The 26,479-nt window shown below is 45.8% G+C and overlaps 1 protein-coding gene across 5 annotated transcripts; it reads left to right on the top strand.

Moving 5' to 3' along the window:
• Positions 1–3,527: 3,527 nt before the first annotated feature.
• Positions 3,528–11,051, top strand: Psmd4 (proteasome 26S subunit ubiquitin receptor, non-ATPase 4). 5 transcript variants are annotated; one of them, XM_034499595.2, is made up of 10 exons: positions 3,528–3,634; positions 7,238–7,378; positions 8,101–8,215; positions 8,617–8,703; positions 8,927–8,995; positions 9,157–9,372; positions 9,692–9,800; positions 9,964–10,095; positions 10,182–10,249; positions 10,769–11,051. In XM_034499595.2, exons 1-10 carry the CDS (start codon positions 3,609–3,611, stop codon positions 10,937–10,939), a joined length of 1,134 nt encoding a protein of 377 aa, XP_034355486.1. In that variant the 5' UTR covers positions 3,528–3,608; the 3' UTR covers positions 10,940–11,051. The 5 variants fall into 5 exon arrangements, with proteins under 5 accessions (XP_034355486.1, XP_034355485.1, XP_076789001.1 ...); XM_034499594.2 differs by having other exon boundaries at positions 9,692–9,809; XM_076932886.1 differs by having other exon boundaries at positions 3,576–3,678; positions 9,692–9,809.
• Positions 11,052–26,479: the final 15,428 nt, after the last annotated feature.

Here is a 26,479-nt window from a genome sequence, read left to right as displayed (position 1 = left end):
GTTGGGGGACCCACCCACTGTGGGTGGCACCATTCCCTGGGCTTGGGGTCCTGGACTGTATAACTATGCAAGTATATAAATGTATAAGAGTGTGAGCAGAACTAGCATGTGTGCATTAATTTATTGCTCTTTTTGCTTGACTATGGATATGGTGTGACTAGCTGCTTCAAGTTCCTACTACCTTGATGGACTGTAACCTAGAATTGTGGGTCAAATAAACCCTTCTCCATTAAAATCCTTCTGTCAGGGTATTTTATCACAGAAATAGGAAAGGAAACAAAGACAAAGCACCAATATAATTATTACAACATTACTAAAAGGCTAGCAGGAGAGCTCAGTAGGTGAAGCCACTTGTCACCATAACTGAAACCTGGTACAAAGAAAGAAAGAACTGGTTTGCACAAGTTGTCTTTCGACCTCCACAATATACTGTGGCACTTGGACAGCTACATGAACATGGTGCACACAGATATACCCAGGTGCACACACGCGTGCACACATACACACAAAATAAATAAATCTTCATAAATAAATAGGTAGGGGCTGGAGAAATGGCTCCATGGTTCGGAATACTTGCTGCTCATATAGAAGTCTCAGGTTTGGCTCTCAGCACTCTATGGAGCCTCAGAAGCACCTGTAACTCCGGCTGACACCTGGCGTCTGAGGGTGTGTACCTCACATGTACACACCCCCACATAGACAATACATATAATTAAAGATTATTTTTAAAAAAGAAATTATTAAAATAAATAAATAGGGGGCTTGAGAGTTGGCTGAAGATTAAGAGCACTAGTTGCTCTTGCAGAGAACCCAGGTTCTATTCCCAGCATCCATGCTGCTGTTCACAAGTGTCTGTAACTCCAGTCCCAGGGAATCTGAGTCCCCCTGGACCTCTGCAGACATTGCATGCATGTGGTAAACATACATACAAGAAGGCAAAATGCATATACATGTAAAATTATAAAATAAGCAAAGCCTCTAAAAACAGAGAAACTACAGTCCTAAAAGCAGAACATACAAGTAAGTTTAGCTAAAGGACACGTTATTAAAATCTATAATGCATTTGCAAGGAATCGAGACCAGGACCAGGATTTCCAGTTGTATTTCCTGGGTTGTGGAGTATTAATCAAAGCATTTTGATTTTGTTTTGTTTTGTTTTGTTTTGTTTTTTGTTTTTTTTTTTGTTTTTTTTTTTGTTTTTTTTTTTTGTTTTTTTTTTGAGACAGGGTTTCTCTGTATAGCCCTGCCTGTCCTGGAACTCACTCTATAGACCAGGCTGGCCTCAAACTCAGAAATCCACCTGCCTCTGCCTCCCAAGTGCTGGGATTAAAGGCGTGTGCCGCCACCGCCCGGCTGTTTTGTTTTCCAGGGCAGGGTTTCTCTGTGTGGCCCTGGTTGTCCTGGAACTCGATCTGTAGGTCAAGCTGGCAGCAGACTCAGAGATCTGCCTGCCTCTGCCTCCTGAGTGCTGGGATCAAAGGCCTGTATCACCATTGCCTGCCAGAAGTTTGGGGTTTTTTTTTTTTTTTTTTTTGGTGGTGGGAGGTTTTTTGTTTTGTTTTGATTTTGTTTGTTTATTTGTATTAAGGGTTGAAATTGGGACCTTGACTGTGTTCAAGCACCTGACCACTGAGGTGCTCCTGAGGGATTCTTTTTTTATTATGTTCTTATTTTTTAAGGTGTGTGTGTATCTCTCTCTCTCTCTCTCTCTCTCTCTCTCTCTCTCTCTCTCTCTCTCTCTCTGTGTGTGTGTGTGTTTACTTGCATAACCATAGAGGCCAGAAGGAGTCATCAGGTCCCCTGGAGCTGGAATTATAGGTAGCTGTAAGCTACTCCATATGGATGATGGGAACAGAATGTTGATCCTATACTAAAACAGAAAGGACTCATAACTATGAGACGTCTTTTAAGCCCTTCTCCCCTTTTATTTTTGAGACTTCTCTCACTAAATTTCCAAGATGACCTTGAACTTGTAGTCATTCCATTATATAGTTGGGACCAGAGACAAGTGGCAATAGGCCTTGTTTTCTTTTTTTTCTTTCTTTTTCTTTTCTTTTTTTTTCTGGTTTTTCGAGACAGGGTTTCTCTGTGTAGCCCTGGCTGTCCTAGAATCCACTCTGTAGACCAGGCTGGCCTCGAACTCAGAAATCCGCCTGCCTCTGCCTCCCAAGTGCTGGGATTAAAGGTGTGTGCCACCACCGCCTGGCTAGGCCTTTTTTTCTTTGACCCCCAGACAAGGTCTTACTGTGTATAACCCTGCCTGCCTTGGAACTCATTATATAGATCGGGCTGGCCTCAAACCCACTGACCTGCCTGCCTCGCCCACCCTCATCCCCCACCAATTGGTGTTAAAGGTGTTGATTAACAAACCAAAATAACTTGCGGGTTTATCCTTCTATCTTTGGGTGATTGCATGGTGTTTATTGGGGGCTGGAGAAGTGGCTCAGTGGTTAAGAGTGCTTACTGCTCTTTCTAGAGGACCAGAGTTCAGTTCTCAGCACTCAGATAGGCAACTCACAACTGCCTCCAGTTCCAGATTTGATATTTTCTTCCAGCCTCTGCAGGAACCTGAATACACACACACACACTACACACACACTTAAATTAAAAAATATTATTTTTTAATTGGTCAAAACTTTTCTGGATTCCTTCATCCTGTCAGACTCAATACAGGAGTTAGGGACTGCAAAGATTTTTTTTTTTTCTGTACTTAATTAAACGCAGGCAGTAGATAAGTAAATCTAATTTGAGGGTACAAATGTTTATAGCAGTTGCATAAACACAGTGCAGTGGGAAACAGGGAGTTAGAATGTGATTAGCGATCCTGGCACATTTTAAAAATGATTATGCTTGAATTGACATATACACAGTAGTGCATGCACACGTGTTTGTCTGTTATGTTTTTGAGGCAGTCTCACCATATAACTATTGTAGCCCAGGTTGGCCTGGAAATTGCAGTTCAAATCAGAGTACGAGAGTGTGCACCTTGTAAACAGCACTGGGAGGTGAAGCAAGATCAAGAGTTTAGCCTGCTGGGCGGTGGTGGCGCATGCCTTTAATCCCAGCACTTGGGAGGCAGAGGCAGGCGGATTTCTGAGTTCGAGGCCAGCCTGGTCTACAAAGTGAGTTCCAGGATAGCCAGGACAACACAGAGAAACCCTGTCTCGAAAAACAAAACCAAAAAAAAAAAAAAAGTTTAGCCTGAGCTCCACAGCGAATTTGCAGCCATCCTTTCTCAAACCATAAGAACAAAAACAAAACAAAAACCCAAATATACAAAAGAAAGAGAGCAGAAGAGAGGGTAAATTTCAGCAATCCTGCCGCACACTGCAGAATGTTGATGCCTGGCGAGTGCCATCAGGCACAGTTGTGCAGAGCGCTTACAGCTGCTGCACAGCTGCTCTGGAAGCGGCTGCGAAGGTAGCCACCTCAACTTGATGAACAATCTTTGCATGTCCGTGTCGCCTACAATTCCCAGAAAGCACCGCGGAGCGCGCAGGCGGGGCAGCGTGAAGACTGAGTTCTTTGATTGGTGATGAGCGCCAGGCCAATCGGAGGTGCTGTTGTTTGTCAGTCCCGGAGCCGGTCCACAGAGGGAAGGTGGCAAGATGGTGTTGGAGAGCACTATGGTTTGGTGAGGAGCTTCGGACGTGTCCGGGGGTTGCGTCTGGGTTGCCGGTGCGCGTGGCGCCGAAGCCTGAGGGCCTGGGGTGGGGACAGGGCCGTCGGGCGAGATGTGGCTTTGGGGCCCGCGGGAGACAGGCAGGCGACTCCTGAGTCATCCCGGCCCAGGAACGCAGGCCTGGGAACCCTGGTTCCCTTCCCGGACCCTGCCCCTCCGTGTCTCCCGTAAAGCAGAGGCCAACTGCCCCATCCTCTCGCCTCCAACTTTTCCTTTTCTCCGTACTTTATCTCACGTAAACCTTCCAACAGCATTCGGGGAAAATAGTCCTTCATTTCATAATGAGTCGGAAGGACTTTAGGTGATCTGCTGTACCACACAGCATATTAAGTGAGCATGATAAGCAGGAGTCAGATTCAAAACTATAGTGCTCTTCTCCGATGAATTAAGTCTTACCAGGTTTATACTTGGGATGAGTAACTATTAGGAGTTAGATTAGAAACTGAGGACAAGAAAAATAAATAGAAATTAAGCTGAGAACATATTTTTTCAGGGCTACAAGAGGGCATTGTTTTTGTGTTTTCAGATACTGAGAATTGAATCCAGAGCATTGTGAACGCTGGGAAGGTGCTCTAGCAATGAGCCACACCCCTTCTGGATTGCATTTATTCTTTGTTACTATTTTTTTGAATGGAGTTTTGACACTAGCTCAGGTTGGCTTTTAAGTCTGTATTTGAAAATATGCACAGCCTGGCCTTGAACTTGGAATGAGTATGTAGGATTATAAGCCTGGGTCACTAGGTCCACGTTTCCCTTTGGAGATTGGCTAGCACGGCCACATAAATTCAGGCTGGCTTAAGCTTGTTCTCCAGCACTTGGAGGGTGAGGCAGAGGGTTTTCAGGATCAGGACTACCTAGCAAGAGTCTGTCTCAAAACAAGACAACCAGGATCCCCAGGTAAATTTGAATTTCAAGCAAATCAGGACTGATTTTTAGTATTAAAAGGGAATTTAAGTGCAACCCGAATATTGCTCTTACAAGTTAGTTGTTGGAGCTGAGCAGTGGTAGTGCACACCTTTAATCCCAGCACCTGGGCAGCAGAAGCAGATTGATCTCTGGGAGTTTGAGGGCAGCCTGGTCTACAGAGTGAGTTTTAGGACATCCAGAGAAATCTTGTCTCAAAACAAAACAAAAACAACAACAAAATAGTTACTTGTTGAGGATGGAGAGATGGCTCAGTGGTAAGAGTACTTGCTGTTCTTGCAGAGAACCAGAGTTTGGCTCCAAGCAGCCATATTGTTCCCTGCTGCCTTCTTGACAGGACCAGAAGATCTAGTGCCTTTGATCTCTGTAGGTGCACGTGTGCACACACCTAAAAACAATAACAATAAATCTAGAAAATTACTCAGTATTCATCTAAAATTATAATTTAAGTCCCATATTTTTGTTTTCTAAGTTTGTTTTTATTTCTGGGAGAGAGTATGTTAAAATAGAAAAAGATGGATTTTTTAATCCAAACTGTTTGCTGGCTGGCACTTACCTTTTGCACACTGTTGGAGAATTGTAGTAACTTCTGTGTGTCTCGTAGTATAAGCAGGTAAGCCTTATGTGATGGTGCTCGTATAGAGTACTGTAGCGGCATGGCGTTCGGGGAGCCCTCAGAATTGAAGAGACATGTTGAGGTCATCACAAAGTTGCTGAAGTAGAAATCTCCTGTTGGGGAAATAGACCAGAGTGACCCTTAGCATAGATTGTGGTTATAAGGTGGGAGGAGTCACTGTAGAAACAAATGACTGAAGAGCTTCTGTGCCCCCAGTGAGAAGATTCTGAGGGTGATGGAGTCAGACCTTTGTGCAGACTGGCATTGATTTAAGAATATTGATGTGACCAGATGAGGTACACACCTGTAAAGGTGTCAAGAACATGGGATGGTTGAGACAGAGGGATCATGAGTTCAAAGCCAACTTGGAATGCATATTGAAGTCCTGTTTCAAAAAAAAATTTAACTTGGGAGGCAGAGGCAGGCGGATTTCTGAGTTCGAGGCCAGCCTGGTCTACAGAGTGAGTTCCAGGAGAGCCAGGACTACACAGAGAAACCCTGTCTCGAAAAACCAAAAAAAAAAATAAATAAAAAAATAAAAAAAAATTGATATGTAAAAGGAAAGATTAGAACCTGAGACCTTAGCTGTTGGTGTGACTGCTCAGGAAGAGAGCAATGAGACCCCCTGTTTTCTGTGAGGTGTCCTGCATTTCCAGGCAAGAGTTTTCTGTAGGGGCCTATTCTAAAATGCAAGTGTATTGACTTTAGCCTTAATCTGCTGAACCAGATTCTCTTGTTAGTTTTTTTATACATGGCATTACACTTGGACAGTAGGCTAGCCTAGAGCTCACTGGAACTGTTGTATTTATTGCTGTTATAATAGAGATGTTAGCTCAGATCAGATGTGCTGGCCCACACCTGTAATCCCAGCACTTAGGAGGGAGACTCGGGATGCTCAGCTCAGTGTCATCTTCAGGTATAGAGAGCTCATCCTGGTTCTAAGGGAGACTGACGTTGACGGAGGGAGGTTGGGAGGGGACAGAGTGACAGCATCTCAGTGTGTTGCCCCCCGCCCCCAAATCCTGGATTCAAAAAATCCTGTTTCCTTGCCTTCCCAAGTGGCTGAGCCACAGGCATGCTCTGTTGCCTGTCCTGTGTTGGTGGACTAACTGATTTTGTAACACTGAGGGTCACACCAGGGCCTTGTCCATGCTAGGCAAGCACCCTACCACAGAACTTCATCCCAACCGTAGTCAGTATTAAAATGACGATGTCATGGAAAGGTTGGGTAATACCTTAAACCCAACATTTTATGATTTGGGGGATGAGAGAGAGAATTACATGCTGCTGAGGGAAAGCAGTTCTAAGAAATACAGATAACATTACCCATTCATACCAAGCTGGGGATAGGGAAACCTGGGCAGTGTGCTGTTTTGTTTGAAACAGTATCTTGCTGTGTAGCCCTGCCAGGAACTCCCTGTAGTCCTCCTGCCTCTGGAATAGTAGGATTAACAATGAAGATGTGGCTTTTTTTTTCCAAGGGGGGGAAGTTTATTCAGGAGATAGGGCAAAGGTGGGGGAAAGAAGATGGAAGAAGACGGAAGAAGAGCTTCTTTAAGACTTTGAGATTAGGTCTCACATAGCCCAGGCTGGCCTCAAACTTAAAATGTAGTTGAGGCTGGCTATGAATTCCTGATTCTCCTAGCTACATACATGGAGTTCCAGGATTACAGCTGTGTGCTGCTTCACTTGTTTAAGATGGAAAGAGTTCCTGGCTGGAGAGATGACTCAGTGGTTAGGAGCACTGCTCTTCCAGAGGCCCTGAGTTCAATTCCCAGCAACCACATGGTGGCTCCCTCTTCTGGTGTGTCTGAAGAGATCAACAGTGTACTCATATACATAAGATAAATTAAGTCTTTGACAAAAAAAAAAAAAAAAAGAGAGAGAATTCTAGGTGATTCTGTATTCTAAGAAGGCTGAAAGCCACTGCTGTAGAAGGGGTCCTCCATTTATAGAGGATGTTTCAGGGGAATCCTCCAGTGTTCTTTTCTCTCTCTTTTCTCCTAATCCGATAGTGTGGACAACAGTGAATACATGCGGAATGGAGACTTCCTTCCCACCAGGCTGCAGGCCCAGCAGGATGCTGTCAACATTGTATGTCACTCAAAGACCCGAAGCAACCCTGAGAATAACGTGGGCCTGATCACACTGGCCAAGTATGTGGGACACAGTGGGGCTGCGAAGGTGGGTGGTGCTCCCGTGTTGGGTTGCAGGTGACTGCCCTTTGGTTGATAGCACGTGCTTATCCAGTCCTGTGCCACGCCTTCTTCAGTGGTGGGACAGCTACCACTGTGCTGGGGGAGGAGTTCTTGACTGACTTTCTTTTCACACAGCGTTTTTCATGTAGTCCTGGCTAACTTTAAACTTAATATGTACCTTTCTTTTTTTAAGATTTATTTTGTATTTTATGTATATAAATGTTTTGCCTGCATGTATGAATGTGTATGCACCATGGTCATGTATGGTGCACACAGAGGTCAGAAAAGGGATTCAGATCCCCTGGAACTGTAGTTAGAGCTGATTGTGAGCAGCCATGTGGTCTTGGGAAATGAAGCTGGGTCCTCTGCAAGAGCAGAGAGTGTTCCTAACCAATGAACCATCTCTTCAGAAAAAAGAGAAAAGTTGCTTTTAAGGTCTCTAAACAAAAGATGAATAGCCAGGTGTGGTGGCGCATGCCTTTAATCCCAGCACTTGGGAGGCAGAAGCAGGCGGATCTCTGAGTTTGAGGCCAGCCTGGTCTACAGAGTGAGTTTCAGGACAGCCAGAACAGAACCCTGTCTCCTGGGGAAAAAAGAAGAAAGAAAAGAGAAGGTGAATGGGTGTGGTTAGGAGGCACTTGTGTGATGTGAACTTACTAAAATGCTTTGCTCACATCTAGTGACTGTGAGGTGCTGACCACACTCACCCCTGACACTGGCCGAATCCTCTCCAAGCTCCACACTGTCCAACCCAAAGGCAAGATCACCTTCTGTACTGGCATCCGCGTGGCCCATGTGAGTCCTGCTGGCTCCCTGCTGTGAGGGTCGGTGATCATTTCTCTCCAGAGTTGTGATCCAGAGCTAAATAGAGCAGGATGAGAGAGGACCTAGAGCAGTGGTTCGAAGCTTTCCTAAAGCTGTGATCCCTTAATACGGTTCCTCGGCCAACCCCTTCCAGGTTGGGAACCGATGAAAACGGTGCTTGTTCAGCATAGAAAGGATGGGGCAGGATGAGTGTGAGATTTGGTCTTACATTCTGGTCCACTTGAGGCACAACAGAAAGAAGAGGTGTGTATTGAGTGAGCATCATGGTAGACTTGTGGTTCATAGGTACTGTAAGGAGCAGGAAGAGCAGACTGACCCAGGGAGGGACATGTGCTTCCTGTGATTGACAGAAACTTCTTTTCCTTTCCAAGCTGGCTCTGAAGCACCGGCAGGGCAAGAACCACAAGATGCGCATCGTCGCCTTTGTGGGCAGCCCCGTGGAGGACAACGAGAAGGATGTGAGTCCACAGCCTGCCAGGCGGAGCCTCCATTTGGAAGTATCTTAAAGTCCTTAGAACTGGGCAGAGGCATTAGGCGTGTCATTTGGGCAAAGGTGGATGTGTGACTTCAGTGCTGGGGCAGACCTTTGGTAGGATGCTGAATTTCTGTATGTTTCTCTGAGGCGAGTTCATTCCTTACTACCGAGAATTGAGTTTTTGATTTTTCTCCCTTTCTTCCTAGCTGGTGAAACTAGCTAAACGCCTTAAGAAAGAAAAAGTGAATGTTGATATCATCAATTTTGGGGAAGAGGTGAGTCGGGATTGCAGGGCATGGGATCTGAGCCCAGGGTTATGACAGGGCCGTTCTCTCCTAGGGTTGAGTCCCTGCTGGGACTCTGGAGACAGCTGTAGCTGTAGACTGAGAGGTGGTTAAGTGAAGGAGGTGTCTGTCTTGTGCTGTCTGCTCTGCAGGAGGTGAACACAGAGAAGCTGACAGCCTTCGTGAACACACTGAACGGCAAGGACGGAACCGGATCACATCTGGTGACGGTGCCTCCTGGGCCCAGCCTGGCTGATGCTCTTATCAGTTCTCCTATTCTGGCTGGTGAGGGCGGTGCGATGCTGGGTCTTGGTGCCAGTGACTTTGAGTTTGGAGTAGATCCCAGTGCTGATCCTGAGTTGGCCCTGGTAAGCAAATGTTGACCCTGAAGTTCTGTTCTCTGTACAGATACCCAGCTGACGGGACTAGACCTGAGCACTTCCACACCACCAGGGTTTTCTAAGACCTTTTTCACTTCCTTGAAGGGCACCAATGCAAGACTCTAGCATCTTCATTTTTCCCAATTAAACCCTAGGCTCTGCCTTGCTTCTTTCATTTTCCCCTTACAACTTGTCAGTGTTAAAGCTTCTTCCCCTTGTGGTAAACCAGAGGAGGTGCCATCCTGTGCAGGATGCCACAGCATCAATTGTGGTCCCCAGGAGTTGGTCTTGTCTTGCTCTTTACCAGGCTCTTCGTGTCTCTATGGAGGAGCAGCGGCAGCGGCAGGAGGAGGAGGCACGGCGGGCCGCTGCGGCCTCTGCCGCTGAGGCTGGGATTGCTACACCTGGGACTGAAGGTGAAAGAGGTGGATTCTGAAGTCCTGGGCCTGAGGGTGGAAGCCATTTCAAGCTGCAGTGGGGAGAGCTGGGCTGGGCTGGGTTCTGCTGGGCTTGGGGAGTAGTGTGGCCAGCCCTTTGGAATGTCTGCTAGGTCTTCCCTGCCCTTCTGTTTTTGCCCAGACTCAGACGATGCTCTACTGAAGATGACCATCAGCCAGCAGGAGTTTGGCCGTGCTGGGCTCCCTGACCTAAGCAGCATGACTGAGGAAGAGCAGATCGCCTATGCCATGCAGATGTCCCTGCAGGGAGCAGGTGAGCCAGGGCTTGTGTGGCAGGGCCTGGGCAGAGTCTGGGGTGAAGAGCAAGCACTGAGCAGACTGCTGCTCTCCTTTCCTCAGAGTTTGGCCAAGCAGAATCAGCTGACATCGATGCCGGCTCAGCCATGGACACATCTGAGCCAGTCAAGGTGAGGGCCAGCAGTGACGCTCTGATCCAGCCAGGTCTGAAATCCCTTTGTATTCAGATCCTTATCCTTTTCGGACCAGGGCCTTCCCTAGCATTTTATAAGAAAGGTCTTAGAGCAACCGAAAGAAACACATAGGTGTGTGTGTTTCTTTGCAAACCTTGCCAAGGCAAGTGAGTTAGAGAAGTGTTCCATTGTCCTGGAATTTTCTAGTGGGAGTGGCCTGTCATCTCCATCCCTAACAGTTCTGTGGGACTCCTGAGAAGGTCGGGGGGAAGGAGTGCCTGGTGGTGTCTGGTTTTCCCCTCTGAGCTCCGTTAGAGTTCTCGGGCTTCTGCGTTGTCAGGAATGCTCACCATCTGTGGGCATGATCTTGTTGACTTGCCCCTTTCTTTCCCTTGGCTGCACACCCCCACCCCTGCAGACAGGAGTGGGCAGCATCATACTGCTGTCCCTTAACACTGTGATTCGGCCACTGTACTCTGCTGCTTCATGTACCCAGTTCATCGTGCCCTTTTTCAGGAGGAGGATGACTATGACGTGATGCAGGACCCAGAGTTCCTTCAGAGCGTCCTAGAGAACCTTCCAGGTGTGGATCCCAACAATGAAGCTATTCGAAATGCAATGGGCTCTCTGGCCTCCCAGGCCACCAAGGATGGCAAGAAGGACAAGAAAGAGGAAGAGAAGAAGTGAGGCCTGAGGAAGGGGTAGCCAAGTCTGCCCAGGAGACTGTAAAAATGGGGTTGGATAGAAACTTAGATGTGCCCTGCAGCCTTTACAGCAGAATAAAGCTTGGCAAGTTTTCCCCTTTGCTTCAGGTAGTGATAACTTTGCACATGGAGGAGAGGAGTGGATCTGAAGGGATGACCTCCACTTCCTGCTCTGCAGATGGCTCCTTCCTGTCATCTCCATTTCGATAGTTCCTTGGGCTTTTTCTTTTTTCATTAAGAGAAGCTTTGCTGAGGACCCACTCGTATATCCCAAGGCCATTGAGGTGAATCGAGAATAGCACGAGGGTCACAGTCTAGGGACAAGAACAGTCCATGTCTGATTCACAGAATATGTATGTATTGTGTGTGTGTGTATGTGTGTACATATTTATGTATGTATTTTTGAGACAGGGTCTCAATATGTAGACTAGGCTAGTCTATAATAAGTATACTAAATTGACCTCAAACTCACAGAGACCCATCAGCCTCTGCCTTCCTATTCCTGGGAGTAAGGTATGGACTACCATGCTGTCTCAGAAGAGAATTATGAGGGGTCTGGCAAGGTGGCTCAGTGGGAAAAGGCACTTGCCCTGAAAACTCCATAAGAATTTTTTTCTGAAGTTTTTGTGGTGGTACACACCTTTAATCCCAGCACTTGGGAGGTAGATGTAGGTGGGTCTCTATGTATTCATGGCCAGCCTGGTCTACTGATCAAGTTCCAGTACAGCCAGGGTTATTCAGAGAAACCCTGTCTTGAACATAAAAAAAAGTTACGTGTTTTTTTGTTTGTTTGTTTTGAGACAGGGTTTCTCTGTGTAGCCCTGGCTGTCCTAGAACTCACTCTGTAGACCAGGCTGGCCTCGAACTCAGAAATCCGCCTGCCTCTGCCTCCCAAGTGCTGGGATTAAAGGTGTGTGCCACCACTGCCTGGCACATTTTTTATACAGATGTTTGCCTGCATGTATGTTTGTGTTTTACATGCATGCTTGACATCTACAGTTCCCCAGAAACTGGAGTTACAATTGGTTGTGAGCTGCCGTGTTGGTGGTGAGACTCAAACCTAGGTCCTCTGGAAGAGCAGCCAGTGTTCTTAACTGCTGAGCCATCTTTCCAGCCTCTAATAAGAATTTGATTCCCAGAGTCCACATAAAGCTGTAAGGACTTGTTCTCTGGTCTCCACTTTAAATGCCATGGTACACATGTGTCCCCCCACCTTAATCATAATAAATAGAATATCAAGTAAAAGAGAACTGTGAACCAATCATTATAGGACAGTAAGAAGAAAGATTGAGACTCTGGTGACCTCAAAGCAGGTTCCTGAGGGACACTTGAGTTCTCTGAAAAGTAAGGAAGAGATGGGTGTGTGCAGGCAGATGGAGACACATTTAAGACCTGAGCAGCTTATAGGCTGGTTTTTGGAGTGGCCTAGGACACCAAGGACCGTTATTTTGTAGACCTAGTTTCCTATGAAGACACAAAAAATGGTGTGTCTCTACAGCTTTTCTGGTGAGTTATGAAATAGAATGTACAATTCATATAATTTTACTTTCTCTTGACTTTTTGAGACATGGTCTGTATACCGCAGGGTGGTCTCAAACTAGTGATGATTCTCCTGCCTCAGCCTCCCCAGTGCTGGGACTACAGTACTGCCACACGTGTTTCTTTGTGTAATGAAAATGGTGACTAGTGCCTGACAGACAGGAAGCATGGAACCTGTATTTGCCCTAAAATATTACAGAGCAAGCACATGATACCACTTAGGCAGGAGTCGGAGTTCTTCTGAGCTTTTGGTAAAACTTAGGGCAGTCCTGCCATAGCCTCCCAAGAGCTAGGACTATAAGCCAGGCTCCTGTGCTCAGTATGTATGTGTGCCTTCTCTTATATTTTTGTGAGCCTATCCTTCAATGTCTGAGCCATCACTGCAGCCTGCCCCACCCCCACCATCTCACTATGTAGCTCTGGAACTCACTATGTGGACCAGACGACTCAAATTCTCAGAGATCCGCCTGCCTGTGCCTCTCAAGTGCTGGGACTGAAAGACATAGGCCACTACGCCTACCTTTATGTGTACCTTTCTCAACTCAGAAAAGAATAGGCTGGCTTTGGTGGGTTTGCTTGTGGGTGGGTGGTGTGCCCATACAGTAACACGAATGTAAATGTTAGGAGAATTTATGGGAATTATGTTCCCTCTTCCTGCCTTGTGAGTTCTAGGGATTGAATTTAGGTTGTCACAGCACTAAGTGACTTTGCCCACTGAGTCATTTTGCCAAGCCTTTTATTTACAGTGGGTTCTTTGCTGTATGTCTTTTTGACATTTGTATGCCTGATACCTGTGGAGGCCAGAAGAGGGCACTAGATCCCCTGGGACTGAGACAGTTGTGGGGTATCATGTGGGTTCTGGGAACTGAACCCAGGTCCTCTACTTAGCCATCTTTGCCGCCCAAAGTTGTTTTTTGTTTTTGTTTTGTTTTGTTTTTGAGGTTATATGTATATGTAACCTGCATGTAAGTGTGCACCATTTGCTTGCCTGATGCCATGGAGCCCAGAGAAGGCATCAGATTCCCCAGAACTGGCATTACATGTGGTCCTCTCGATACTGGGAACTAAACCCAGGTTCTCTGTAAAAGTAAGTATTTTTTTTTTTTTTAATTTTTTTCTTTTGTTTGTTTTCGAGACAGGGTTTCTCTGTGTAGCCTTGGCTGTCCTGGAACTCACTCTGTAGACCAGGCTGGCCTCGAACTCAGAAATCCTCCTGCCTCTGCCTCCCAAGTGCTGGGAGTAAGTATTCTTAAGCTGTTGAGCTCTCTTCTACCTCCTGTCAGCCCCCTCTTTTGAACCAGTGTTCTCATTCATGTGTAGGTAGATACCTACTATGACACTAGGTATTAGACTATTAAAATCAGAATTGTTTGATTGCTTTGTATGTTTGTGTGTGTGCTCACCTTCACACTCTAAGTGTGCTTATATGGTGACAAGGGTAGATCCAGTTTCTTCCTCAATCCTTTTCCCCCTTATTTTTTGAGATGAATGTATCTCATAGGATCTGGATCTTGCCAGTTTGTAGACTGTATCCGCAGAGATCCTCATTTGTCTTACCAGTGCTGGGATGACAGGCACCATGTTCTATCTTGCTTTTACATGGGTGTTAGGGGCCAAACTCAGGTCCTCGTGCTTACATGACAACACTTCAACAACCTGACTGCTTTGCTAGAGCATCTCATGCTGAGCTGTCTACAGCTTTGCTTGGTTTATTTCCAGACGGGTTTCCTTCAGAACCCTTGCCGCCTCACTTTGTTGTGCCTCCAGCTTAAAAGAGATTTTTTTGCCTGTGCCTCTTAACGAGTGCTAAATTAATGATTTCTTTCCATATAATAGGAAATACTTATTGAGGGAGGACCTCTAAGAAAATACAGATTAAGCTATAAAACCAGCTTCAAGTACACTGCAAGTTTTGGAATCATTATCTTTGTTAGGGTCCATAAGACTCACAGAAGATAATCTAAAAGGAACTGATCTTTGTGCGTGCGTAGTTCACTAGTGATTTGTGAGTGCTGGTTTTCTCCTGCCATGTGTGTCCCAGGAAACAAGCTAAGGACGCTGTGCTTTACTGCTGAGTTGTACTTTACCAACGCCCTGCCCTGCACAGATTCTTCCTGAGTTTAGTCACTTTACAGCTGGGTTGTGTGTTTGAGATGGGGTCTTTGTGGCTCAGGCTGGCCTTGAACTCTTTGAACCTTCCAAGTACATGACTCTTACATCCTAGAAGTAACCTTTTTATATACCTAGGAGCTATGAGAGAGACAGAACCTCCTATCCTGAGAGAACAAACTCAGTGTAGAATACAGGATATATTTTCTAATTATATATTATAATATATACATACACATAATTATATATATACATACACACACACACATATATATGCTTTTAAAATTTTTTTATTTTTTTCTAGGCAGGGTTTCACTATTTAGCCTTGGCTATCCTGGAACTCACTCTGTAGAGTAGCCTGGCCTTGAACTCAACAGAGACATCAGGTCAGGGTAGTGAGGCAGGGTTTGATGGTCCAAGAACTTCATGAAGTCAGGACAAAGGGCTCATGAAGTCCTACTCATCCTTGACCATCTATACTATAGATTCTGTTAGCTGGGATTGGGGAGACATTTTCTTTAGTGATGTAATCACTGGTAAGGTGCTATGTTCCTATAAATAACTTCATACTATACTCAATGTTCCTGTAAGCAACCCTGGTAAAATTCACATACACATTAAAAAAAAAAGGGAGAAAAGACATGAGAGTAAAGTGAGGGTCAATTGGGAAGAAGAAATGGGTAATATAATGTGTATGAAAATACAGTGATCCCGGGGGACCGGGAGGAGGGGCACCATGATCAGGGTGGAAAGTGAATGCAAAAGTGAAAGGTGAGCTGACAGGAAGAAGCTGGCGCAGTGAGATGATGTGGCAACAGCAAAGAGGGTGAAGGGAAGCATCCTGACAAGACAGCAGGAAACTGCTGAGGACTGGCCAGATGGCATGGGGGCAGCATGGTTTCAGTAACAGCTGTGCCATCCACCTGCTCCTGTGTTAGCTGGTACCCACCATGGGGGTGGGGAGAACTCTAGGACTGAGTTTAGGAAAGAAACACTTCAGGGGGAATAGTGGTACATGCCTTTAATTCCAGAACTTGGAGGCAGAAATGAGTGACTCTGAGTTTGTGGCCTGATCTACAGAGTGAGTTTCAGAATAACCGGGACTCAGAGAAACCATGTCCTGGAAAAAAACAAAAACCAAACCAACTGCACACTGCCACACTGCTGCGGTGGAATGGCAGGGGTGGAGCCAGTGATGCATAGCTGTGCAGCTCCCAACTGGAACTCTCCAATCAGATGCCACTCCCAAAACCCTTAAAAAAAGGTCCCCCAGCCTGGTCTACAGAATGACTTCCAAGACAGCCAGGGCTACACACATAAACCCTGTTTTGAAAAACAAAAGAAAAAAAACCCCTGCTTTGTTTTTGAGACAATGTCTCACTATGAAGAGCTAGTTGGCCTGGACCTTCTTACCTGAGCCGGACTGGCTTCAGAGATCCATCTGCCTCTGTTTCTGGAATGTTGGAATTACATGTGTAGGCTCACCACACTTGGTGGAGGACCTTTTACATTACTAACCAGAATTGTGGGCCGGAAGAAATGTTAGCCGTCCCAACAACACGGAACTACTCTAGGGAGTAAATTGAAGGCGAAAGGGGAGAGGGCTGGGTGATAGGTAACAAATCAGTGAGATGGCTCAGCAGGTAAAGCCACCTGCAGCCAAGCCTGATGACCTGAGTTCAATCCCCAGGATGACATGCTAGAAGAAACAACTGTCATAAATTGTTTTTAGACTTCCACATGAGGATGACACCTCCCCTTCCCACTTCATATACATACACATACACCCCAAATATAAATTTTCAAATCACTTCTTAGCCATTTATATAGTATCACACATCTAAGATCTCATTACTTCAGAGGCTGCGGCAAGATGATTTCCAGACCAGCCTGACCTACACAGTGAGTTCTAGGCCAGACTGGATTCCAAAGTGAAACATTGTCTCAAACAAACTAAAAGAGACAGGTTCTCACCATGTAGCTCAGGCTGGACTTCTGAGTGTGGGTGAGCCAGCAGGCTGGGCTCATTTTGTCGTTCTTAGAGCCTCAACCTTAGAGGCCCTGCTATAGGCATCAGAGACCAACGTCCCCTAGTGACCTCTTTCCTTAGTTGTGCCTGTTTTCCTTTTTCACTTCTTTCTTCCTTTCTCTTACTTGATTCTCTTAAGAATTTTATGTTAAGTATAGACCTTTGCCTGTGTGCCATGTAAGTAACTTGTATCCTTAGAAGGCAGGATTGGACACCCAACAACTGGAGTTACAGGTGGTTGTGAGACCCCATGTGAGTGCTGGAAATTAACCCTGGGTCCTCAAAAAAAATTGATGCTGCATTATTTCTCCATTTCTTAGGAAAAAAATTCAAATTTAAGTTATCAGGGACTCTTTTTTTTTGGTTTGTTTTTTGGTTTTTGTTTTTTTTTTGGTTTTTTCGAGACAGGGTTTCTCTGTGTAGTCCTGGGCTGTCCTGGAACTCACTCTGTAGACCAGGCTGGCCTCAAACTCAGAAATCAGCCTGCCTCTGCCTCCCGAGTGCTGGCAATTAAAGGTGTGTGCCACCACCACCCAGTAGCATCAGCTTTTAAAAATGTGTTTTAAATCCCATTTTTTAAAAAAGTAATGTCTCAGTCTAGTTGGAGAAAACCAAAGGCCAAATATAAGTCACAGTACCTGAGCAGGGTAGTCACAGCTATATATCCAAGGAACTATATATATGACTTTAAAGAAAGAGGTATTTTCCAGGCAGATGGGACTTGTGGCCCAGGATGCAAGGGGCGACAGGTTCGAGGCTCATAAAGCATCGAGCTTGAGATGAGTGTGCAGGCAAGTGGAGAAGAACAACACTAAGCATCCAACTTTGATTAGTTTTATGGGCAAGGCAGGCAGATGGGGGTGATTGGGGGAAGGATTGGGATCCTGGGCTCATGGGATAGATTTGCATAAGTCTAAATTACTTAGTCACACAGTAATGCCCAAGAAGCATCCAGTTTCCTGGTCATTTCAAGGAGCAATCTTAGGGCCTTGGATAAGACCAAGGGATGAGGAAGAGAGGGCTCCTGGGTTTCTGTGTTTGGTTTGATGGTGGCATCCCATAAGATTTAGCTTCAGAAATGAGAGTGCTTGGCAAGAAACTGAGCTTTTTTCTTGTCACAGGGTTTTCGAAGCCTCTGAAGCATTTCCAGGTAGCACACGGTGCTCAGAGGGCTTAGCAAAGGCTGTGCATGCAGAGTTATTAGGCAAAGACAGTGATCGCATGTACACGGCTACCCAGAGAACTTTCATGGACCGAGTGCGGGGGTCAGGGAGCGGCACGGCTACCCAGAGAACTTTCATGGACCGAGTGTGGGGGGTCAGGGAGCGGAGAACTTCCCTTCCCTCCCCGTTTCTTTCTCTCTCTCTCTCCGTCCCCCCCCTCTCTTTGTGTGTGTGTGTGTGTGTGTGTGTTGCTTTGTTGCCCAGGCTGGTCCTGAACTCCCGGGATTGAGTGATCTGCCTCAGGTTCCCACCTAGTTAAGACCACAGGAACACCTCCCCCCCCCAACAAAACCTCCAGTTTCTGAGGACTGTTCCTGGACATGAGTGTGGCTGAGACTTGAGGATGGCTGATATACTCATGCAGTGGTCCTCTTAGTGGCCTTTTAAAAGATGTATTTACTCTTATTTTATGTATATTGTGTGTACATGAGGTGCATGTATATGCACCATGTTGTGTGCTGTCGCTTGTGGAGGACTGAAGATAGTGCCAGATTCCTTATAACAGGAGTCATATACAGCTGTAAGCCTCTGTGTGGGGACAGACAACTGAACCTTTAACCCGGATCCTCTGCAAGAACATCAAGTGCTCTAACCAACCGAGCCATCTCATGCCTCTTGGTGGCTTACTTTCCCATCATGGCAACCATCTGCAATAAATCGTTAGGACCTGATAGCATGAACGTTTCTAGTACAACACATTCAAGCTCTGGACAAAAATATATGCCACACATAGTATTAGGGTCCAGATGATATATCACTACATGCTTAGATAACTTACTAGTCAGCATTCAGCCTAAGAAATAAAACCAGCCGGGCAGTGGTGGCGCACACCTTTAATCCCAGCACTTGGGAGGCAGAGGCAGGCGGATTTCTGAGTTCGAGGCCAGCCTGGTCTACAGAGTGAGTTCCAGGACAGCCAGAGCTACACAGAAAAACCCTGTCTCGAAAAAAAAACAAAAACAACAACAACAACAACAACAAAAAAACCAAACCAAAAAAAAAAAAAAAAAAAGAGAGAGAGAGAGAGAAATAAAACCAATCCAGGTATTTTAGGGAGAAAAAAGTTACCAAACAGGCCAGGTGCCCTGAGGCTGGCCTTTAATATCAGCACAGGAGGCAGTAGCAGGTGGATCTCTATTAGTCTGAGGATAGTCTGGTCTACATAGGCCCTGTTTCAAAAAGGAGAGAGAGAGGGAGGGGAAGGGAGAGCGCTTACTGGAAGTGCAGTAGGAAAGGATGCTCTGTGAGTTGGAGGCTGGAAGCTGAATGATGCTTCCTTCAGCAAATGGTGGAAATGCACTTTGGCTTCCAAGTTCATGTGATATGTGAACATTAATTCATAATAGCTCATAAACATGAACATGAGAAGATAACCAAGGCCTAGAGAAAACAAAGGAACTTTCTGACTTTACATGGGACATACTGCCAGCCTGTGATCCTAGCATCCAGCTATGGTAGGAGAGTTTTGAGTCCTAAGACACATAGTGAGATCCTGTCTGTAATAACAAAATAACATAACACTGCTGTATTAGCCAGGTGTGGTGGTGCCTCCAAGTGGGAGGGAAAGGGGAAAGGCAGGCAGATTTCTCTAAGTTTGAGGCCAGCCTGGTCTACACACTGAGTTCTAGGTCAGTAAGGGATACATACATAGTGAGACTCTGTCTCAAAAAAAATCAATCCACCCCGTTTTTGTTTTTGTTTTGTTTTTTTTTTTTTTTTTTAAATTCCAACCTTTGAGCTTCTTGGATGAACCTTGAAGACATTTTTTGTATGTACACTAAAGAAGTCAGACAGAGAATGGAGATGGCTCAGTGGTTAAGAGCACTCTTCCAGAGTTCCTGAGTTCAATTCCCAGCAACCATATGGTGGCTCACAATCACCTGCAATGGGTGTCCTCATCTATCATGTAGGCATACATGCAAATAAAGCATCATATGTATGAATAAGTCTTTTTAAAAAAAGCGCCATACACGAGGCTTGAGCTAGGTCCTCTGTATGTACCTTATGACATATACTGTGGTGTTCTGGTGGGACTCTCAACAGTGGGAGTGGGTGTGTCTCTGACTCTTGCCTGCTCGTGGAATCCTTTTCCTCCTACTGAGTTGCCACATCTAGGCTTCATGAAGATTTGTGCCTAGTTTTATTGCATCTTATTAGGCCGTATTCAGTGGATCCCCGGAAGGCCTGCTCTTTTTAAAGGGAAACCGAAGGTAAGTGGATCTGCGTGAGAGGGCAGGTGAAGGGAGGGAAAATTGCAGTTGGGATGAGAGATAATAAATGAGAGAAGAATAAAAGAAACAAAGGTCTGAAATGGAAACTTGAGGGTTCTTTGGAAAGTCAGCTGGATAGTGTTTTGCTGGGACAAGCACGTGAAGAAACATTTCAGTAAAGTCGACACAGATGAAAGGCTAAGGCTGAGGGAAGGAGCGTTTCACCGAAGCGGACACAGGAGAGGAGAGAGGGTGTTCTGCGAAAGCTGGCATGTGAAAGACTCTTTGCTAATGACACACATGTAGTCCACCTTACATAGTTGAGCTCCATTTGTTAGGGAGCCATAGAAACACACCAAAAAACTTCTGGTGCTGTGCTGCAGCTTCTTGGAGCTTCCAAGGACTAAGGCTGACTGCAAGTGCTGAGGCAAGAGCCATCCTGAGGCAAGGCACATGAAGGACACGTGATGTTTGGAGGATATAAATAGGACTCCAATGGGTGGCAGAGACAAGCGACAGCTTGGCTTGTTGGTATAGCTAGCTGTACAACACTTGTGGGTCTCTCGTCTTCGCAGCTGACATTGCTTACTGCTTCCCCCAAAGGACCTGAGTTTGGTTCCCAGCATCCATTTAACAACTGTCTGTATCTCGATCTCTGTGGAATCCAACACTCTCTTCTGACCTAGGAGGGTAGGTACTTTTGTACAGAGTACACATAAACAACTTTTCAAAGTTATATTTTAGGCTGAGGATATAGCTCAGCTTTTCTAATCTGTCAGGCCCTGGGCTCTAGCCCCAGCACTGCAAACAATCCCTTCAAAGCTGCTTCCTCATTGCTCTTATGGGTGCCCCACTCTCTCCTTTGACTAGTCGATGTTCTCATTTGCTTTCTCCCTCATCCATGCTTTTAAAAATGTGTGTGTGTATGTAAGTACCCATGTGTTCCACAGAGCAGTATGGTCATAGAGCTCTTGGTTGATTACCTCCTGCCACCTTGTGGGATCCATTAGATCCATCTGGCCTGCCCTTCCCCCCACCCCCTTCCTGTTTTGAGACAGGGTCTCATGTAGCCCTGGATGACTGTCCTGGAACTCACTACGTAGACCAGCCTGGCTCTGCCTCACAAATGCTAGGTGGGATTAAAGGGCTACACTATCACGCCCGGCATCTCTTCTCCATTCTTACAAACTCACTCTACATAAGCTTTTGCCCCGTCAATGTACCATGTGTTCTCATTAAGACTACTGATGAGCTCTATTTTCTTTAATCCATAAGGTCAATTCTGCTATTAATGTGAGTGGAACCTGTCAGTGCATCACTCTCCTGCCCTCCTAAGAACAGGAAATTTGGTTTTAAGATTTCAGAACTCTCTTGGTTCCCTCCTTGCTCTTTTTGCTTCCTTGAAAGCTTGGGGCTAGGCGGTGGTGGCGCACACCTTTAATCCCAGCGCTTGGGAGGCAGAGGCAGGCGGATTTCTGAGTTCCAGGCCAGCCTGGTCTACAGAGTGAGTTCCAGGACAGCCAGGGCTACACAGAGAAACCCTGTCTCGAAAAACCAAAAAAAAAAAAAAAAAAAAGAAAGAAAGGAAAGCTACGTCACTGAGCTACAGCCCCAGATCAATCTGTCTCTGTGAGACTCTTTTTAAAAATTTATTGAGTTTTTTGTCTGAATGTATGTATGCGTACTGCGTATGTGTGGTGTAAAAGGAGGGCAGAAGAGGGTGCTTGAATTGATCACTTGGAAAACTGGAGTTATAGTCAGTTGTAAACTCCCATGTAGATGCTGGGAATCAAACTGTGTCCTCTACAAAAGCAGCAAGTGATCTTAACAACAGATCCATCTCTCCAGCTGTTTTTTTTTTAAAACTTAGATACACAATATCTTGCTGGATAGCCCAAGTTGGACTAAAACTTGTGATATTTTGGCCTTAGCCTTCCCAATGCTGGGCTTACAGGTACGTGCCACCACATCCATCTCCCTTCTCTCTCTGTTTTTGAGTTTTTCTGTGTAGCTCTATCTTGGAATTCACTCTGTAGACCAGGCTGCCCTTGTACTCTGAGATCCATCTGCCTCTGTCTCCTGAGTGCTGGGATTAAAGATGTGCACCACCACATCTGGATGCATGAAAGACCTTTTAAACAGCCTTTAGATCAGCCCATGACCTGACTCAGCCCTCCTATTTGCTAACCTGTTTCACACTTCCATCTAAGAACCTTTTGTACCTCCTTCCTGGCATGTTCTTGACCCAGATAGCATAAAAGTCAGTCTTCTGGGACCACTTAATTACAATCTTATCAGAAAAGCTTCACTCATCCACCCTGCGTACAGCTACAACCCTCGAATACTTCCTGTCATTTTTCCTTACTTTGAAATTTTGTGAATTTAAAAAGGTCCCTGGTTTTGAATTTTCCCCCCTTTTTCGAGACAGGGTTTTTCTGTGTAGCCCTGCCTTCCTGGACTCATAGCCCAGGCTGGCTTTGAATTTAGAGGTTTGCCTGTCTCTGCCTCCTGAGTGCTGGGTTAAACATGTGTGCCATACCACTGCTGGGCTAAAATTTTGTTTAATATACTTCAATTAAGTGATATTTAGATTTGCAAAAAAATTGGGCAAAAATATAGACAGTAACCATATATTTCTTATCAATTTCTCTTATTATCTTGAATCATGGCACTTACTTTCTACTGACCAACCACACTGATACATTATTATTATACTATTACAATTTATTTATTTTATGTGCATTGGTGCTTTGCTTGTATGTGATGGTGTCAGATCCCCTGGAACTAGAGTTATAGACTATTGTAAGATATCATGTGGGTGCTGGGAATTGAACCCAAGTCTTCTGAAAGAGTATTCAGTGCTCTTAACCACTGAGCCATCTCTCCTGCCCCACATATCAATGCATTATCATTAACTAGAGTTAATTAATTTTAAACTTCATCTTTTGTGTTCAATTTATGAATTTTGAGTCACATGTGTGTTACAGAGTCATACAGAAGTTCAATGCCACAAAATCCCCCGTGTGCTATCTAGTCACCCTTCCCCCCTCCCCCCCCTCCCCCCCAGTAAGCCCTTGGCAGCCACTGGTTTATTGCTGCCTCTGTGGTTTTGCCTTGTCTCATATTGTTGGAATAGTATAGTCAGTAAACTTTTCAGATTTGTTTTTTTCAATTATTAATGGTAATATGCACTTACAGGGACCTCATGCATGTTCATTGCTTTGATAACCTTTCCATCCCCTCATGGCAAGTATTGTTTCTAATATGCTTCTTTATTTTTTACTATTTATTTTAGTGACAGGATCTCACTATGTTGGCCAGGCTGGACAGGCCAGCTTGTCTCGGCCTTTGCAGTAGGTGAGACTTCTGACTTGTGCGAATGTCCAGGTCACACCATCTCTTATGTTTATGTATGTTTTGCCTACATGGGTGTTTATGTACCACATGTATGATTCGTATGGGAGCTAGAGATTGTCAGAATCCCTTCGATTAGTTACTGATGGTTGTGACCCTCCATGTCGGTGCTGGGAACTGAACTTGGTCTTCTGTGAAAGCAGCCAGTGCTCTTAACTGCTGAGTCACCTCTCCAGCCCAAAGTAGTGCTTAACTCACAGACAGTGCTTATGAAATACTATCTGAATTAAAGTATTTTCCCTCACCCTTCCCTCATTTGGTCACAGGGTCTCACTTGCATAGGCTGGTTTGAATGAATTGTCCCCCACAGTCTCAGGCACTTGAATATTTGATCCCCAATTGCTGAATGTTTGGGAGGCTCAGGAAGTGTGTTCCTGCCAGATGATGTGTGTCACCAGGGCAGGCTTTGAGGTTTAAAGACTCACACCGCTCACAGTCCCCTCTCTGCTTTCTGCTTGCAGTTCAAGATGTGAGCTCTCAGCTTCTGCTCCTGCCCTCTCTGCTTGCTATCATACTCACTGGAACTGTAAGCCCAAATAAACCCTCTGTAAGTTGCCAAGGTCATGGTGTTTTACCATAGCAACAGAAAAATAACTAATAGTCTGGAACTCACTATGTACCTGAGACTGGCCTTCAACTCCTGTTCCTTCTGGCTCCGCCTCCCAGGCATTAGGATTACACGATTCCTACCACTAACCTAGTTTGAAAAAGACTTCTTAAACAAATGAGTAGTACAGCTAACTGAAGAACACATTTCTATCCAGAATTCTCTTGGCAAGGGAATCTGTAATTCACCACTTACACGTTTGGATTCTCAAAAGTCTAACTTCACTGCTTCTGACTCTGTGTAAATCAGTTAATCTAGTCTGCCTATGCTTGTTTCTTTCTCTATAAAATACTACTACTAGTACTTTCCATACTAATACCACACTACTACTTTCCTCTAGAGTTGTACGGATTAGACAAGTTACGATAAGGTTTTAATCACAATACATGTATATGAATAGTAATTTTTAAACCTACAGAAAGACCCAGAGGAGGATGTGGGAATGGGATGCATCCAGTAGGGTTTCCCCCACTTCTCAGACTCAGAGTCTCATGTATTCCAGGTGGGTATCAGACTCCCTATGGAGCCAAGACTAGCTATGAACTTGGTACTTCTGCCTCCACCTTCCAAGTGCTGGGATTATGAGTGTAAGACACCAAGTGTGTAAAATATAATTTTCCAACAGAGCCACATCCTCTGCTCTCCAGTAAAGAACTCTCAATTAGTTATTCAGAGAAAGGAGAGTGCTGTGAGCTGCAACACCTGCAGAGAAAGATGGCAAGTGTGGCAGAGGTAGGGGCTACATTCATCCCAGTTTGCTATCGCTTTGTAAACAGCACTCTGCCTTCTAAGCTTTTCTTTCTTTCTTTCTTTCTTTCTTTCTTTCTTTTTTTTGATTTTTCGAAACAGGGTTTCTCTGTGTAGTCTTGGCTGTCCTGGAACTCACTCTGTAGACCAGGCTGGCCTCGAACTCAGAAATCCGCCTGCCTCTGCCTCCCAAGTGCTGGGATTAAAGGCGTGTGCCACCACCGCCCGACCCCTTCCTTCTAAGCTTTTCATGCTCACAAAAATAATCTTGGCAGGTGGGTATTATAGTTACCATTTTTTCATGAGACAATTAGGTTCAGGGAGGTAGAACGATTTGCCTGACGTCATCATTTGGAATGTGGTGGTTCCAAGATTCCTATCATCCATAAGTCCGAGCTTTTTGGGTCCAATGCTATGGGGGCCCAAGGATTGGTAACAGCTTTCTTTTAAAAGCTTTACCCAAACCTGGCAAAGTGATAGAGTATAGTGTAGTTTTAGTGTTACGAGTGCACTTGCCTAGCGTGTGCGACTCCCAACGTTCAATAATCAGTATCGCCAAACCAAATTAAACCTCGCCAAATTGCTATGTTGGTGGGTTGCTTGCTTGGTCTGGATGAAGCACTAGGTTCCACTCCGAACACTGCAAAAAGTGAAAATAAAACACAAATTAAAAAACCCTTGTCATTTGAAACGGCTGCGGTCGCGGTGGGCGGCGGCGGCGCGCGGCCAGGGGAGAGTGCGCGCCAGGTGGCACACTGGGCTTGCAGATGGATCCTGCAAAAACCTGAGAGCGTGCAGGTGGGCGAGTGGCAAGGCAATTTGTCTCTCGCGACTCCGCCCCCTTTCCCGCCTCCAAGGGGCGGGGCAGTAAAGCGCGGGAAAGCTCAACGGGAACAGTAATGCCAGCTCGTGTAGGGGGCGGGGGAAAAAAGAGCTCTCTTAAATGGGAAATAGATCTGGGCTCCCACCTTCCCTCGCGTAAGAAGCCTATCAGCATACTACCTTAAGCTCTCCTTGGTTGTGGCCCAGGCCACGCCAGCACTTCCCAACGTCACCTCCCCCACTTCCGGTCGCAGCGTGTCCCAGGTCTCAGGTCTCGGTGGTTCCGGTTTCTTTTACACTCTGAATCCCAAAGTCTGTCCGGCTCTCCCGCAGAGGGAGGGGCTGTGCGTGGTGCGTACGCCTAGAGGCAGGCAGACGCCAGAACCGCATCCATCCGGATTTTAAAGCAATTTAGACTGCGAGGAACGCGAGGCAATGGTCACCCCGATGACGTAATGTTTGGGGGTGGCACCCCATTTTGTGACCCCAGCACTTGCGATCGCGGCTTAGCCTGAGGAAACGGCACGAACACTTAAAACACCCAGGTTCCACACGGAGCCTACAAGGTTCCCCTAGACGCGCCGCCATACAGCTAGAGTTCCTAAGTTTGCATACGTGAGGCAGTGTCCAGCTTCGAGCGACCAATGGAGAGAGGATGGCCACGCTTCTGAGCTAGTCACCCTCGCAACCCAAAGTGGAGACTAAGGTTGGCTTCTTGCTAAGCGACAGCGGCGGTGGCCAATGGCTTTCGGACTGCGAAGACCGGGCAGGTGGACTCCGGAGCAGCCAATGGGAAGAGGCTTCTGCACAGGGACCAGGCCCT

This window comes from Arvicanthis niloticus, chromosome 4, assembly GCF_011762505.2.
Source record: "Arvicanthis niloticus isolate mArvNil1 chromosome 4, mArvNil1.pat.X, whole genome shotgun sequence".
In the NCBI taxonomy this organism is placed as follows: Eukaryota; Metazoa; Chordata; class Mammalia; order Rodentia; family Muridae; genus Arvicanthis; species Arvicanthis niloticus.
Note: the sequence above shows the minus strand (reverse complement) of the source record. Positions and strands in the feature narration are given on the sequence as shown.